At 42.8% G+C, this 17,090-nt stretch overlaps 1 protein-coding gene across 4 annotated transcripts in view; it reads right to left on the minus strand.

The window, feature by feature from the left end:
* HMCN1 (hemicentin 1) overlaps positions 1 to 17,090 on the minus strand; it is a 451,947-nt gene that overhangs the window by 382,249 nt on the left and 52,608 nt on the right. For all 4 annotated transcript variants that reach the window (XR_013624351.1, XM_078783554.1, XM_078783553.1 and 1 more), the window contains exons 11-15: positions 8,322 to 8,463; positions 8,096 to 8,223; positions 7,775 to 7,888; positions 7,459 to 7,617; positions 6,716 to 6,910 (exon numbers count right to left, since the gene is read on the minus strand). Coding sequence is in view for 3 of the 4 variants with exons in the window: in XM_078783554.1 (XP_078639680.1) it covers positions 6,716 to 6,910; positions 7,459 to 7,617; positions 7,775 to 7,888; positions 8,096 to 8,223; positions 8,322 to 8,463 (738 nt within the window). In the remaining variant the exon portion in view is untranslated. The remainder of the gene's footprint in view (positions 1 to 6,715; positions 6,911 to 7,458; positions 7,618 to 7,774; positions 7,889 to 8,095; positions 8,224 to 8,321; positions 8,464 to 17,090) is intronic.

Here is a 17,090-nt window from a genome sequence, read left to right on the forward strand (position 1 = left end):
TGATCTTTAAAAGAGATCAACTTTCAGGAGGATGGCCCATCATCTTTATTTAATGATGCTATGGATGTCTTTGGTGAGACTTTATTGAGTAAATCGCAATGTATGAGCGCTTAATGTAGTACCGCTTCTAGTAATTGTGAAAGTCTCTACCTTAATTGCTATTGAGATAGAGAAATGCGTCTTAAAATACTGCTTCAGGATAGATGCTTCTGTCTTGGAAGGTGTGGCTTGGATTCCCATTGCAGAATTCATGGTGATTCTATGGACTTCATACTTCGGATAGGAAGTCGAGGTTTATATTGGTGCAGTGATGCTTCGGCAATTTCTACCACACAATTGCCAAGACATCTCTTGCAATGTTCTGCACATTATTGTATCCTGACATGCTGAGCTGCATTGCTACGTGCTTCTTCGTTTACAAGGATATGCCTCTTCTCTCTTTCACAAGTCCTTTTTGGATGGGAAACTTTCTCCATCTTAGAAAGTTGGAAACATCACTCATATCCATGTAAAGATTCCAAAACAGATTCCCTCTTAACTACAGACCTATCAGCTTTTTCCCCATCATAATCTATGGAGTCCATCATTGCAGAATAACCTGAGACTTCTATCTAACTTCCTCATCTCTGACAACTAATTTTTCTGTCAGCATGGCTATTCCACCTAAGATATTGTACTACCTCTCACACAGCAGGGAATGGATGCCCTTAACCACAAACAAGAGGTTAGGGCTATCTCTCTGGATATATCTCAAGCCTGTGAGCGTTTGTTTGTGACCTTAGATGGTTCTCAACAATCACTTAAACTCATGAGTCTCACTCTCAGCCATGATCTTTCTTGGACAAACCACATTTCAAAGTTAGCCTCCAAAGCCAGTCACCGACTGGACATCCTCCGTCATGCAGTCCTTCCTTGGCACACCTGAACTGTCCACCTACAATGCTTTCATCCGCAGCTTCATGGAATATTTCTCTCCCCTCTGGGCTGGTTCCCCTGCCTCATATCTTGTTCAGCTTGACGTTATATAAACCAAGGTCTTCAACATCATTGGAATCCTCTGAAATGAATCTGAGTCTATGGACCTATCTCTGTCTCTCTGTCTTCTTGCACCTCCTCACTCTTTGCCCTCTCCTTGCTTTGTTCCTCTGCTCTCGCATCCACCCTTCCCCCGGGTATCTGCAGGATGCATGCGGTCCACATGCAACCCTCTTCTGGTAACACTCCCAAAATCCAGAATCTCTGCTCACCTTCACTCATCCATTCCCCTTTTTTCTCTACTTGTGGAACCAACTTCCACATTCTCTTCAATCTCAATTCCACCATCTCAGACGCTCACCCAAAAATCATGATCTTTTCTTCCATCATTAATGGTTACTTTAATGTATTATCACATAGTTACAACTCCCATCACACATTCCATTATATTTTAATACAGTCGGACCCCGACATTCACAGGGGATACGGTCCTGGAAAATGCCACAAATGTCGGAACCGCAAATGTGGGGGCATTGTTTCAATGGTAAATGGGGGATAGGTTCTCGGGGGTTCCTGATTCGCAGAAAATCCCACGAATGCAGAGGAAAATCGTGTGAATGTTGAGGAAAATTCCACGAAAGTTGAGGAAAATCGTGTGAATGTTGAGGAAAATTCCACGAATGTTGAGGAAAATCTGCAAATGTTGGGACATTGTTTCAATGGGGAAAAGTGGGACAGCTAATTGCACTAATATATGTGGTAGAGTATTTTCATTCTGTACAGTAACTGATTGGGGATGAAGTGTTATGCAAGCAATTGGTGGGATATCCCACGAAGCAATGTTCACAGTGTAAATGGTAGGATATCCTGCAAAGCTGTTCACACTGTGAATGGTGGGATATCCCATGAAGCTGTTCACAGTGTGAATGGTGGGATATCCTGCGAAGCTGTTCACAGTGTGAATGGTGGGATATCCCACAGCACAATGTTTACAGTGTGAATTGTGGGATGTCCCACAAAGCTATGTGCACAGTGTGAATGGTGGGATATCCCACGAAGCTGTTCACTGTGTGAATGGTGGGATATCCCACGAAGCTGTTCACTGTGTGAATGGTGGGATATCCCACAGCGCAATGTTTACTGTGTGAATGGTGGGATATCCCACGAAGCTATGTTCACAGTGTGAATGGTGGGATATCCCACGAAGCTGTTCACAGTGTGAATGGTGGGATATCCTGCGAAGCTGTTCACAGTGTGAATGGTGGGATATCCCACAGCACAATGTTTACAGTGTGAATGGTGGAATATCCTGCGATGCAATGTTCACAGTGTGAATGGTGGGATATCCCGCGAAGCTATGTTCACAGTGCTAATGGTGGGACGTCCCTCAAAGCAATGTTCACAGTGTGAATGGTGAGATATCCTGCAAAGCTTGCTTATAGTGTGGCTAAACTATTTTATGTGGCCGCGAAAAGCCATGAAAAACGCAAAACACAGGGCTGCGAATGTAGATGTCGGTCATGCTCGCGGCTCATGTAAGATGTGTTTTTTGTGTATGTCCAGTTGCTTTGTGCATGGCTGGTGGAAGATATGTTTTAGAACTGTTATGCTTGCGGCTCATATAAAAAAAAATTGTGCCAGCGAAAAACTGCAAATATGCGGGACAGGGGGCCGAAAATGTAGAAGCAGGTCACAGTTTATCAACCGTGAATATGTGGAACCCGCAAAGGTTGGGACTGCGAATGTTGGGGTCTGACTGTACATTAAAACACACACACACCACAGAGACATGCTGCACAGAGATGCTCAGACATGCAGCACAGCCACATGCAGTACACAGACCAGACAATCTAGAAGTAGACATAGAAATAGACATAGAAACACAAATATGCTCACACTCGAGTACAGTGCCTTCAGAAAGTATTCACACCCCTTGACTTTTTTACATTTCGTTGTTTTACAGCCTGAATTTAAAATGGATTCACTTTCAAATTTTGTCACCAATCTACACAAAATACCACATATAATGTCAAAGTGTAATTTTGTTTTTTAGAATTTTTTTACCAAATTATTATAAATGAAAAGTGGAACTGTCTTGAGTTAATAAGTATTCAACCCCTTTGCTATGATACAACAAATTGAGCTCAGGTGCATCCATTTTCCTTTAATCGTCCTTGAGATGTCTCTACAACTTGATTGGAGTCCACCTATGGCCAATTCAATTGATTGGACATGATTTGGAAAGAAACACATCTTTCACCATAAGGTCCCACAGTTGACAGTGCATGTCAGAGCAGAAACTTCACCATGATGCCCAAGGAATTATCCCTAGAATTCCGAGATAGAATTGTGAGGAAGCATAGATCAGGGGAAGGGTATAAAATAATTTCTGGAGTGTTGAAGGTTCCCAAGAGCACAATGAGCTCCATCATTAGGAAATGGAAATAATATGGAACTACCCAGACCCTTCCTAGAGCTGGCCATCCGACCATACTGAGCAACCGGGCAAAAAGGACCTTGGTCAGGGAGGTGACCAATAACCCAATGACCACTCTGACAGAACTACAGAGTTCCTTGGATGAGATGTGAGAACCTACCGGAAGGACAACATTCTCTGCAGCACTTCACAAATCTAGGCTTTATGGGAGAGTGGTCAGATTGAAGCCACTACTGAGAAAAATGGCATATGGCAGGATGCCTGGAGTTTGTAAAAAGGCACATGAAAGACTCTGAAAGCATATAAGGAAAGATTATGTGGTCTGATGAGACGAAAATCTTACTCTTTGTTCCGAATGCAATGCGCTACGTCTGGCGGAAACAGAGCACAGCTCATCACCCATATAACACCATTCCTACTGTGAAGCATAGTGGTGGCAACATCATGCTATGGGAATGCTTTTCAGCGGTAGCGATGGGGAGACTTTTAAGGATAGAGGGAACAATAAATGGAGCCAAATAAAGGCAAATCCTTGAGGAGAACCTGCTTCAGAGTGCAAAAGACCTTAGATTTATGGTCCACCATGACAATGACCCAAAGCATACAGCCAAAGCAACATTGAAATGGCTTCAGGGCAAGAACATAAAAGGCCTTAAGTGGCCCAGCCAAAGCCCAGACTTGAATCCCATTGAGAATATGTCGAATGGCTTGAAGATTGCTGTTCACCGACGCTCCTCATCCAACTTGACAGAGCTTGAGCAAATCTGAAAGGACGAATGGGCGAAACTCCCCAAATCCAGATGTGCAATCCTGATTCAGACATACCAAGATGAGTCGAAGCTGTAATCGCTTCCTAAGGCTTTGCTTCTAAAAAGTGTTGACTCGGGGGGGGGGGGGGGGGCTGAATACTTAAAGTCACGTGAAAAAGTAAGTACACCCCATGTAAAGTTTTGACTTTTTCAACATATTTCAACATACAGCTATTTGATCTTAATTTCAGCAATATTGACAGATAAAGGTGATATAATATAACAAATATCATGAAACATTTACATTTTGTAGTCCATTGTATAATTTAAATACACATAAAAGCAAATTTTGCATGTGGAAAAAGTAAGTACAACCCTACATTTATCACTACTTCAAACACCTAAAATTAGAATCAGGTGCACCAGCTCAGGTGCAAATGATTAGAACATCGTTAGAGAGGATCTAGGAGGAACCTGTCTTATTTAAACCTCAGACATTTAGTTTGGTTTGCTCTTTGTTGTTGAAGTGTGCGGCGTCACCATGCCTAGATCAAAAGAGCTCTCTGAGGCCTTCAGAAAGAAGGTTATAGATGCCTACGAGTCTGGGAAGGGATTTAAAAAGATCTCCAAACAATTTGAAATCAATCATTCGACTGTCCAGAAGATCATCTACAAGTGGAGGAGATTCCAAACAACTGCCAACTTGTTCAGGCCAGGCCACCCCAGCAAGTTCAACCCGAGAGCAGAACGCAAAATGCTGAAAGAAGTCTCTAAGAACCCCAGAATGTCATCACGGGACCTACAGGTAGCTCTTGCCACTGTTGATGTCAAAGTGCATGAGTCTACCATCAGAAAGAGGCTGCACAAATTTGATCTACATGGGAGGTGTGCCAGGAGGAAACCTTTGCTGTCCAGAAAGAACGTCAGGACAAAACTAAAGTTTGCCAATGAACACGTAGGCAAAGAACAGCACTTCTGGAACAATGTGCTCTGGACAGATGAGTCAAAGGTAGAGCTATTTGGCCACAGTACCAGAAGACATGTTTGGCGAAAACCAAAGACAGCCACAAGAACCTGATACCAACTGTAAAGCATGGTGGTGGAAATATTATGGTTTGGGGCAGCTTTGCTGCATCAAGGCCTGGGCAGCTCACCATCATAGAATCCACTATGAATTCTTCATTGTACCAGAGGGTGCTTGAGGATAATGTGCGGCCATCTGTCGGAAAGTTGAAGCTCAACCAAGGGTGGACCTTGCAACATGACAATGACCCTAAGCATACCAGTAAATCCACCAAGGAATGGCTGAAAAGAAAGAAATGGAGGGTTCTGGAATGGCCAAGTCAAAGCCCGGATCGAAAACCCATCGAGATGATGTGGGGGGATTTGAAACGAGCTGTGCATGCAAGAAACCCCTCAAACATCGCACAGCTGAAAGAATTCTGCATGGAGGAGAGGGCAAAAATTTCTCCCAGTCGATGTCAGAGACTGGTCGACAGTTATAAGAAACGCCTACTTGAGGTTATTTCTGCCAAAGGGGGCAATACCACCTATTAGAGCCAAGGGTGTACTTACTTTTTCCACATGTGAAATTTGCATTTATGTTTATTTAAATTATACAATGGACTACAAAATGTAAATGTTTCATGATATTTGTTATATTATATCACCTTTATCTATCAATATTGTTGAAATGAAGATCAAATAGCTGTATGTTGAAATATGTTGAAAAAGTCAAAACTTTACATGGGGTGTACTTACTTTTTCACGTGACTGTAGGTATATTAGCTGTGTCTGTATTTCATTTTCAATAAATTTGTAAAAAAAAAAAATCGAAAAACATGTTTTTACTTTGTCATTATGGGGTATTTTGTGTAGATTGGTGACAAAAAATGTTTGTTTAATACATTTTAAATTCAGGCTGAAACACAACAAAATGTGAAAAATCAAGAGGTGTGAATACTTTCTGAAGGAACTGTACATATGTTCACAGTCAGGCAATGACATGTCAATTAAGTTACAAAATTTGAATTGCAAGTTATAAACTAGAGAGAAGTCGATGGCATGCCATCACAAATCCCCACACTCCCCACCTAAAGCAAAGTTGAAAGATGGCAAAAAGTTCCACCAGGAATGACTCAATATAAAATTTCAAGTTAAAAAACGTTGTATTGACCCCCTGTGACCCCAAGTCCCCACCCTGTGGGGCATGAACTGGGCGTCGAATCCAAAAAATCGTTACATATTTCATACATCCTTCCCCCCCCCCAAAAAAAATCGGTCAATGTTATACCAAGCTTTATTTAAAAAAACGTTTTAAAATGTGCGCTTAATTGCATTTTTGCTATTTGATATTTTGACCCTGCCCTAGGGCCCCAAGGGGCGTGGCAAAAAATAAATACTGCTCTCACATCTTCTTCCCATGTGTTGATGTTAATAACAATAAAATTATGAAAATAACATCATGTGAAAATAACAATACGATGAGTCATGCATGCTAATAATTAAATAACAATGGCAAGTTGTACCATGTGGAGTAAATAGGTAATCAGACCTGCTATGTAAAGACTGCCATCCCTAAGTTGAGAGGAGTGACTCGTGGCCCCTGCCCGATGAAAGATAGGCACTCCATTTATCCTTTTCCATGCCACCTTGGGATCGGGCGATCCAAATGCGAGACATGGGAGTGTCACATTGAGGCCGATCTGAACTTGCGTGTTGCTGGGAGCCTGGAAGAATACTGGAGCGGCTGTGGGTATAAAGTAGGAGAGTACACGGTAGTTGGAAAAAAAACCAGCAGCAATGAAATAATGACATCAAACCATAAAAGGGTCCATTGTAAGGAAGATGTGGGAAGATGAAAGCAGAAAGAGAAAGTTCAGGGGAATAGAGATCGAGGCTTTTGCAGATATACCACTGGGACATGTACCCAGGCGCTGCATACTACAATGCATGCACTTTCAATCAGACACTAAAACCTTACATAGAACTTGCTTGAGACACTGAAACCTTACATAGAACTTGTTTGTGACCAAATGTTTTTGTTTCACTCGATGCTCCACAGCACAGAGTAAGTTGACTTGTTTGGCTGCAAACTTGGTGGGTGGGGTAGGGGGGGTTACATTACATGAGCTGCTGTGGGAACAGAACATTGGAAAAACAAGTCTAGTGTTTCCAATATTCTGTTGACATTGGGATAATTTCTGCAATGAGACAGCATGATCACAGCTCCTTCCTGAGCAAGTTGCGGAATTCATGTTGTCCAACTGTTTTGCCAACAGTGCATTCTCCACTTACATCCAACACGTAAAAGGGCAGTTCCCCTGCTCGAGCCTGCGTCATTGCTGGCAACGCATGTGTACTGTCCGGCATCCATCTCCTGTGTACCCTCGATTTGTAGCGTGCCACTCCACTCATCAATTGATAGAAAAGGAATGCCTTCCAGGCTCAAGTCCCCTAGAGAGGGAGGAAAGCCACATAATAATCCACGTACCTGATATGAATTTCAGTGTTTTTGACCAACTTCCACAAGAGGGGAATGTTCGAAAGAATCCGCTCCAGCCATTTCCTTATCAAACCAGCCTTAAAAGCTGTAAGACACCATAAGTCAAACCTTTGAACCAAGTAACTTTGGGTTGAGGTACCCCTGTTGCGTGGCACTGCAATACTGAGGTTTCACCACTCGCCACCAAAATCTCCTTGGCAGGTACAACCACGGTGGGTTTCTCTGTGATGGCAGTACAAGCAAAAAGAAGTAAAGAACACCGTTGGTTTATTTCGTATTTAGTTTCATAAAACAAATTGGCTCATAGTTGGTGAAAACGTTTCACATGTTAAAGAGGACATTTTACAAATACAGTGTCAAACTAGAGAGGGCTCCATTTGTAACCAAGTAAGACATCTTGCTTGAATTTTGCATTCAAACAAGTTTTACCTGTATATGTTAGCATTGCTGTTTGCTTGGCCATGCCGGCAATGTTGCGTGCTAAACAGCTATACCTCCCTGCATCTTGAGCCTGCATGTTGCGAATGACAAGAGTCCCATCTTCAGTGACGTCATGTCTGTAACAAGTAATGACAGAAAGACACCCGTCTTGAGAACACAGTTGACGACCCTTGAAATACTCAATCTGTCTCGGTGTTTTAAAACCACTCGGCACCTTTCACTGCCAGTGAGGAAGATCTCATCGTGGGTCCAGATGATTTGCGGTCTTGGGTGGCCAGATGCGACGCATGCGATGCGAGCCTCCTCTCCCTCAGTGAATGTCTGGTTCTCAGGAAAGACAATCGCGCTGGGAATCACTGTGCATGCAGAGACATAGCAAAGCAAATCATTCAAAGTTTATCTGAAAATGCAAGAAAGACATTCAAAGGCAGAACATTTCAAAACGCCAACACTTTACAATGTGCTGTGTTATATCACCAAACAGACTGTGACTGACCATGCATTCTTGAGTGAATGGTTATGGGTACAAAGGGTGATGTAAAAGGAAACATCGCTTCATAATGCCAAGTGGATAATGCGTAACAAAAAAACATCTTCTTTCAGAAGTTCAGTATGCAAGAATGGAAAAAACACAACGTTGTGGAAACTAAAAACACAGTTCTGGCCATGCCATGTCAAGGCTTCACTCCACAGAGAAGCAGATCCTCATCCTACATACAGGCATCATTTCTGGCCTCAAAATGTACTTTTCCATTATTGCCTTAAACTGATTGTATGGGAAATAACACCTTCATATACAAGCATCTGTTAATACTTATTTGACCAATAAAAATGCTTAAATGTATAAAAGACAATGCAGCTAGTTATCTGCAGTTGGTTGGAGGTTATGTTTTCACCCCTGTCTGTTTGTCTGTCTGTCTGTGAAAAGGATACCCCAAAAGGTTATGGACGGATTCGGACGAAACTTGGTGGACATGTTGGGTCTGTGACAAGGGGGAATTGCTTCCATTTTGGTGCAGATTCGAATACGGATCAGATAATTTTTTTAAGTGATTCTTCACCATTGAGTGATAGGGTTAAAAACGATACATAGCATGATATCTCAAAAGGTTCTGAACAGATGACAAAACTAGGTGGATGAGTTGATTGGTGACAAGAACAAGCCGATTCGATTTTGGTTCAGGTCCGGATCCAGATCCGGCCTCTCAGTGGAATGCTAAACATAAAACATAGGGAAAATACCCCTGACGCTCACCTGGTAGAATAAACAGTATACTGCACCGACTAAGGGTATTTTAAACCAATTTCAATGGTTGCTAGAAGACAGGGCAGCACGTAGAATCATACTAACATAATCAAAAGACTTTAAACAAACAAAGGAAATTTAAAAAATACCTATTTTGGGGGTCAACCCCCCCTCCCCCAACCCCGTATACCTCCTAAGACCCCAATTTTTCTAATGCCTCGAACAAACATTGGTACATTGCGGGTGATTAAGGTTGTGGTGAAGTTTCATCAAAACTGCGTGTGTAGTTTCTGAGAAGAAAGAAAATTCCTATTTTGGGGGGCAAGCACCCCATACATCCCTAAAGGGGCAGATTTTTTTTAATGCAGCGAACAAACGTTGGTACATCGTGGGCGATAACGTTTGTTGTCAAGTTTCATCGAAATAGTGTGTGTAGTTTCAGAGAAAAAAAAAATCAAATTCCTATTTGGGGGGGTCAAACCTGGATCCACCTTGACCCCCGGTAAATCCCCTTAGACCCCGATTTTTTTAATGCCGTGAACAAGCTTTCGTCACGACACAACAAATATCATTTGTGCCAAATTTGGTCGCAATCCCATCAGCGGTTTCCGAAAAGAAGTTTCAAGTGTTTACGGACGGACTGACGACGTGCCATCGCATAAGCTACCCTGAACTTCGTTCCAGGTGAGCTAACCATTCAGCCTCATGGTAGAGGGATGCGCTCTACCGAATGCTGTCTAGTTAATCTAAACCGTCTGCAGCAGGGGCTAGTAAACGACTTGCAATGTAACACATGTGCAGGTGAAAATTTATAAATCGGTTTGTGCCCATGACCTGACCCTGAGTAATACCAACATACAGTCACGTGAAAAAGGAAGTACACCCCATGTAAAGTTTTGACTTTTTCAACAGATTTCAACATACAGCTATTTGATCTTCATTTCAACAATATTGATAGATAAAGGTGATATAATATAACAAATATCATGAAACATTTACATTTTGTAGTCCATTGTATAATTTAAATAAACATAAATGCAAATTTTGCATGTGGAAAAAGTAAGTACACCCTTGGCTCTAATAGGTGGTATTGCCCCCTCTGGCAGAAACAACCTCAAATAGGCGTTTCTTATAACTGTCTACCAGTCTCTGACATCGACTGGGAGAAATTTTTGCCAACTCTTCCATGCAGAATTCTTTCAGCTGTGCGATGTTTGAGGGGTTTCTTGCATGCTGTTACGGATTCGTCACTTCCGTTGTTGTGGTTTTCATCCACTGTAAACATTTTTGATTCCATGTACTATTATTGTTGTCGTTTGAGGGAAATAGAGATAACTATTTTCAAAAGGTAAAAAAGTTAATGTTTTAAATGAAACCGGAACCGGACGACGACGGAGAGGAAGAGGAGGAAGAGAAGGCGTAGCGAGGGAGTCGGACAAGAAGCCGAGCTGCTTCAAGGTCCTGAGCGAACGTTGGTGAACGGAGGTCACGAGTGAACTTCGGGTTTCCCAGGAAAGGGATTCCTGCAACAGAGTTGTTATCGCTGTGACAGATAAACCTGCGTGACAGGTTTTGCAGTTGATTCCGGAGAGAATCATCAGAGTGCCGTTACGCCACGAGAACGGGCCGTCGGCCATTTTTACCTCGTGCAGGATTTGCGCATCGCTCAAGGTTTTTCACTTCGCTTCAACCATTTTCACCACATTCAGACGTTAATCTGGTGTGCGTGTGTAACGTGGCTTTTGAGTGGGAAATCTGCGGTTCGCCGATTTGGAGCCGTGGAACGTCCATACCCGAGGGTGTGATTTCCCAGTCGGCTTGAGGGCACCTTTGCGCAGCTTTGGCAGCGGGACTGTGACTGTCATCCGAACGGGATTCTGGTCTCGATTGGACATCGTTCTGACGAACACTGAAGCGGATCGACTTTGGCTTGATGCTGGAATAGAGACATTGGGGAGTGTTATTCTTTTTGCTCACTTGGAGCACAGTGGGTTATATTGTACGAACCTGATGGTACCATCATAAGAAAAATATATTGGTTGTACAATTGATTACTATTGTTGTTGTACTGTTATTCTTGTGTGATCTTAATACAAAACTTGTTTGTTGGTAACAATTGGTGTGGTTTCACCATTGATCTTGGACATACAGTATAACACATCTTTCTGCCATGACTATTCTCGGGGCTTGGAGGTACACCGTGACCGGGGTTTGGGGAGGAGCACGTAACAATGCACAGCTTGTTTCAAATCCCCCCACAACATCTTGATGGGATTTAGATCCCGGCTTTGACTTGGCCATTCCAGAACCCTCCATTTCTTTCTTTTCAGCCATTCCTTTTTGGATTTACTGGTATGTTTAGGGTCATTGTCATGTTGCAAAGTCCACCTTCGGTTGAGCTTCAACTTTCCGACAGATGGCCTCACATTATCATCAAGCATCCTCTGGTACAATGAAGAATTCATAGTGGACTCTATGATGGTGAGCTGCCCAGGCCCTGATGCAGCAAAGCTGCCCCAAACCATAATATTTCCATCACCAGGCTTTACAGTTGGTATCAGGTTCTTGTGGTCAAATGCTGTCTTTGGTTTTCGCCAAACATGTCTTCTGGTACTGTGGCCAAATAGCTCTACCTTTGACTCATCTGTCCAGAGCACATTGTTCCAGAAGTGTTGGTCTTTGCTGAGGTGTTCATTGGCAAACTTTAGTCTTGCCCTGATGTTCTTTCTGGACAGCAAAGGTTTCCTCCTGGCACACCTCCCATGTAGATCAAATTTGTGCAGCCTCTTTTGAATGGTAGACTTGTGCACTTTGACATCAACAGTGGCAAGAGCTACCTGTAGGTCCCGGGATGATATTCTGGGGTTCTTTGAGACTTCTTTCAGCATCTTGCGGTCTGCTCTTGGGCTGAACTTGCTGGGGCGGCCTGGCCTGAACAAGTTCGCAGTTGTTTGGAATCTTCTCCACTTGTAGATGATCTTCCGGACAGTCGAATGATTGATTTCAAATTGTTTGGAGATCTTTTTAAATCCCTTCCCAGACTCATAGGCATCTATAACCTTCTTTCTGAAGGCCTCAGAGAGCTCTTTTGATCTAGGCATGGTGACGCCGCACACTTCAACAACAAACAACAACAACAACAGGCATTTTAAGGCCATTTTCCCTGCAAGAGCGGGGGTTAGCCTTGCGGTCCCAATGACAATCTTCTCCATTTTGCCCTATTTTCTGCATCTCCCCTTGTTAACCCCCTTGCCCGCATTTCTTCTTCAACCATCTTTAGCCATGTCTTTCTCGGTCTTCCCCGTCCTCTACTTCCTTCCTCAACACATGACCAAACCATCTCAAACTGTTTCTCTTCACAGCATCCATCACAGGCTCTATTCCCATCATCTTTCGCAATTCATCATTTGTCTTCCTCTCTTTCAAAGATACTCCACACATCCACCGAACCATTTCGCATTTACACCCTTTCCAGCCTTCGTTGCTGCTCTACGTTCATTGCCCATGTCTCGCTCCCATAAATCATAACACTTCTCACACATGCAGCATACACCTTTCCCTTCAGCTTCAACGACACTCCCCTCCTCGTCAGCATGCCACTCAGTTCCCGAAACTTCTTCCATGCACATCTCACTCCAGCAACCATTGCCGAGTCTGATCCACCTTCTCCATTCAGCATGTCTCCTAAGTAACAAAATGTTTTGACACCTTCCAGCTTCACGCTGTCTACAAGATCCAACTCAACATTTCCTCAATCTGCAGCTCCGTCTGCGCACACCTTACACTTGAATGTAGCTGCCAAACTGGTTAATGACCCTCTCGAATCACTACATTTTTGATGAACCCACTCAGCACACATTGCACATTGAATGGAGTTCACTCCGACACCCTTCCTGCACACAGCACACGGCCACTTCCCAGTTCTTTCCACCTCACCACATGCTTTACCACTTGCCATCACCATCGTTTTTCTGATATTCACCTTCAGATCTTTTGTCTCCATACATTCCTTCCACTTGTTCATCTTATCCTTCAGTCCATCCATACTTTCTGCAATCAACACCAGATCATCTGCATACAACAACTCCCACGGTAAACCCTCCATTACGTTCCGAGCCAGCACCTCCATCACAGCTACAAATAGTAGTGGACCTAGTACCGACCCCTGATGCACTCCCACCTTCACCTCAAACGCACCACTGATCCCGTCCTTCATCCTTACAGCTGTGCGCGCTCTTTTGTACATTGCCATCACTACTCTGACCAACCATTCCTCCACTCCTAACTTCCTCAATGCCCATGTCACTACTTCACGTGGAACCCTATTGAATGCTTTCTCCAGATCAAGAAACCCAAGAAACAACTTTTCCCTCTTCTCCATGTACTTCTCCTGCAACTGCCTCACAATAAAAAGCGCGTCTGTCGTTCCTCTTCCTGGCATAAATCCAAACTGCATTTCGTCAATCTTCACTTTCTTCCTTATCCTCTCCAACACCCTTTCCAATACCTTCATTCCATGCTCCAATATCTTTATCGCTCGATACGAGCCACAGTCCAGAGGGTCACCTTTCCCCTTGTATAGAGTGACGAGGGTACTCAGGTCCCAATCCACTGGAATGCAGCCTTCTTTCACCACCAGATTGCACATCTCTGTCATTGTCTTCACACCCCAATTTCCCGCTGCCTTCAACATATCTCCCACAACTCCCGTCGGTACTGTTAGCTACTCTCTAAACCAACATCATCCCTATCTTGTTTAGGAAATTTTTTAGACTTTGTCATCCCTACATTGCCTTTTTAATTTAGCATAAATTTTTGTATTCACTTGTTTCTGTAATTTTTTGCAATGTGGAATAATACAATGGTATATGGTACTCAGAGGATACCCAATCTTGGAGAAAAAGTACGAAGATATCCTAGTCAGCAAAGTCAAACACTGCACATGTGTTCCTATATTGTCTTACGTATCCCTGACTGTATCTTGCAGCTCTGTCTGATTGCTCGTTTCTCAAAGAGTAATGTCTCTTTGTAATCCAGCCACTGGATTGTAATGTAATCCAGCCTCATGCCACAAAAGGACCTGCACTTAGAAATGCCAAAATAACTGGTGTGGTTTCCTTCTAACCAATAGGGTGGGGGCAGAAAGGAGGGGTGGAGCCTCTCGAGAAGAATTTATTTATACACGGCCGGAAGTGAAAGCCACTCGTGGTTTTTACTGTTTTGTTTACTTGGTGTCAATAAAACTTATTATGCACTCGAACTGCAAGTGTCCTCGATAAACTACTATGAGAGTATGAAGAGGTACTCCAACTTTTGTTTCGTATCAGTGGGTGGGGCCGACATTTTTTATCCACGTCATCCCTACGTTAGTACGTAGAGTTGACAGTGCCAGCACACTCTTTGATAATAGTTTTGTAAAATTAACTTCAGTGAAGAACTTCATCAAGACGAGATATAACTATTTTTCTGAAGTATCCAAATCCTGGTTCTGAGAAATCAGAAGACCTCGGTAATACTTGAGTAGATTCTCGCCAGACAAAAATACAGTCACTATAAGTCATCAGAAAGACGTTAGTCAAGCACACTGTAGATGTGACATGCTTTCTTATCTGTGCATGCGCATAGCAAGGTTCAGGGTTGATCGAGTCGGCGTGGGGAAGGACGTGGCCTTGCCAAACTACGATGGCCTCTGTTGAGCACGAGAGAACATGCTCTCAGAGAGTATCTGTAAATATTGAACCGGAGAAATAAAGTGGAGAAACAAATTATTACAAAGGATTCTGCACCAAGTAAAACTTCAGTCATTGCCATTGAGAGAGGTCCAGCTGAGAAATACATCGTCTGAATAATTATTGTAATATTTGAGTAGATGATGTTCTACTACTGATTTACAAATGTTGCAGCACAAACTTTATAGACGTGCTCACCAGTGGTGTATTGAGGGTGTCTGGCATTAAAAAAAAAAAAAATTAATAACAGTTTTCCCTCTTCCCCCTTCGTCCCTCTCTCCCCCCTCTCCCGCACCCCCTGCTTCCATGTTCCTCTCCCAAATCCCCAATCCCAGTAGCCATCGGTAAGAGGGCATAGACATAAGGAAACTAGGATCTTTATATTTAAACATTAATTAATTAACCATTGACCACTCCAGGCGATGCAGTTTGCCAAAACAAAGATGAAAGGATCACTAAATGTCAGTTCAAAACTTATTAAACTAGGGGGCCCGTTGGTCCATTAGACCAAATTTTAATTGGGGACTTTTGGATCTTCGGGAACTTTTCAGTCATCAGGGTCATCTGGGTCTTTTTGGTCCTCCTGGACTTTTGGATCATCCTGGTTTTTTGGGTACTTTTGGTTCATCGGGACTTTTTGGTTATCTGGGTCTTTTGAGGGCTTTTGGATCTTCGGGAACTTTTGGCTCTTCGGGGACTTTTGGGTCATCAGGGTATTTTGGGTCATCAATGACTTTTGGGTCCTTGGGGACTTTTGGGTCATCGTGGACTTTTGGATGATCTGGGTATTTTGGGTCATCAAGGACTTTTGGATCATCTGGGTGTTTTGGGTCTTCGAGGGTCTTTTGGGTCCTCAGGGACTTTTGGGGGCATCTGGGTCTTTTGGGTCATCAATAACTTTTGGTTCATCAAGGTCTTTTGTGTGATTTGGGTCATCGGGAACTTTTGGGTCATCAAGGACTTTTTTGGTCCTTGTGGACTTTTGGGTCATTTGGGTCTTAATATTGAAAAATAGATTTGCTGCTCTTCAGGAACAAAATACAACAAACTCGCCGAATAAAACATTTGCCAATTTTGAGACAGCCTGCAGAGAGTCTGCTTCTGGTACCATTCCTTTGAAACCAAAGAGGAAAAGTCGGATCCCATGGGAAACAGAGGAAATATGCCAGAAACGCAAAGAGCTACACAAAATGTCAGAAATTAAAAACTCTGCACCTTCAATGGAAAACATCAGGAATTACAACGAAGCACGAACTGCACTTACCGATTCTTATGAGAGAGAACAGATTGACTATCTCCAGAGAAAAATTGATATGATAAATAATGCTACGAGTAACAAGCAATCTGCTGTGGCCTGGAAAACTGTAAACGAGATAAGCGGACGGAAATGCGTAAACAAATCCAAACTAAAAGCATCCAGCCAAGAAGAACGATTGAAACTCTGGCAAGAGCATTTCCAAAGCTTATTAGGGAAGCCACCTACAATCAAGGATGAAGTAATAACTCCTGTGATTTCAGATGAACTCGACATCAAAAAAGGTCCCTTCACCATAGATGAACTCCATAAAGCTCTTAAAAACATTCAAAACGGGAAAGCCTGTGGTCTCGATGACATTCCAGCCGAGATTTGGAAACTAGGTGAATTCGATGAGATTTTACTGAATTTGTGTAATGCGGTATACCATCAAAATCCAATAGATAGATGGACAGAAGGATGTATATTGCCTTTCCAGAAAAAAGGCGACCTAGGGCTTACAAAAAACTATCGAGGAATCACTCTAACATCAATAGCGGCCAAAATATACAACCTGATGTTATTAAACAGAATCAGACCGCGTATAGAACCAGTTCTGCGAAGAAAATCAAAATGGCTTTCGTACTAGTAGATCGACCTCCGGGCAAATCCTTACTATTAGACGTCTTCTTGAAGGCGTTAAAGCTAAAATCTTCCTGCTGTTTTCCTATTTATTGATTTCTCGAAAGCTTTCGACTCCATCCATCGAGGTAA

This window comes from Myxine glutinosa, chromosome 8 (assembly GCF_964187855.1).
Source record: "Myxine glutinosa chromosome 8, kmMyxGlut1.1, whole genome shotgun sequence".
NCBI lineage: Eukaryota > Metazoa > Chordata > Myxini > Myxiniformes > Myxinidae > Myxine > Myxine glutinosa.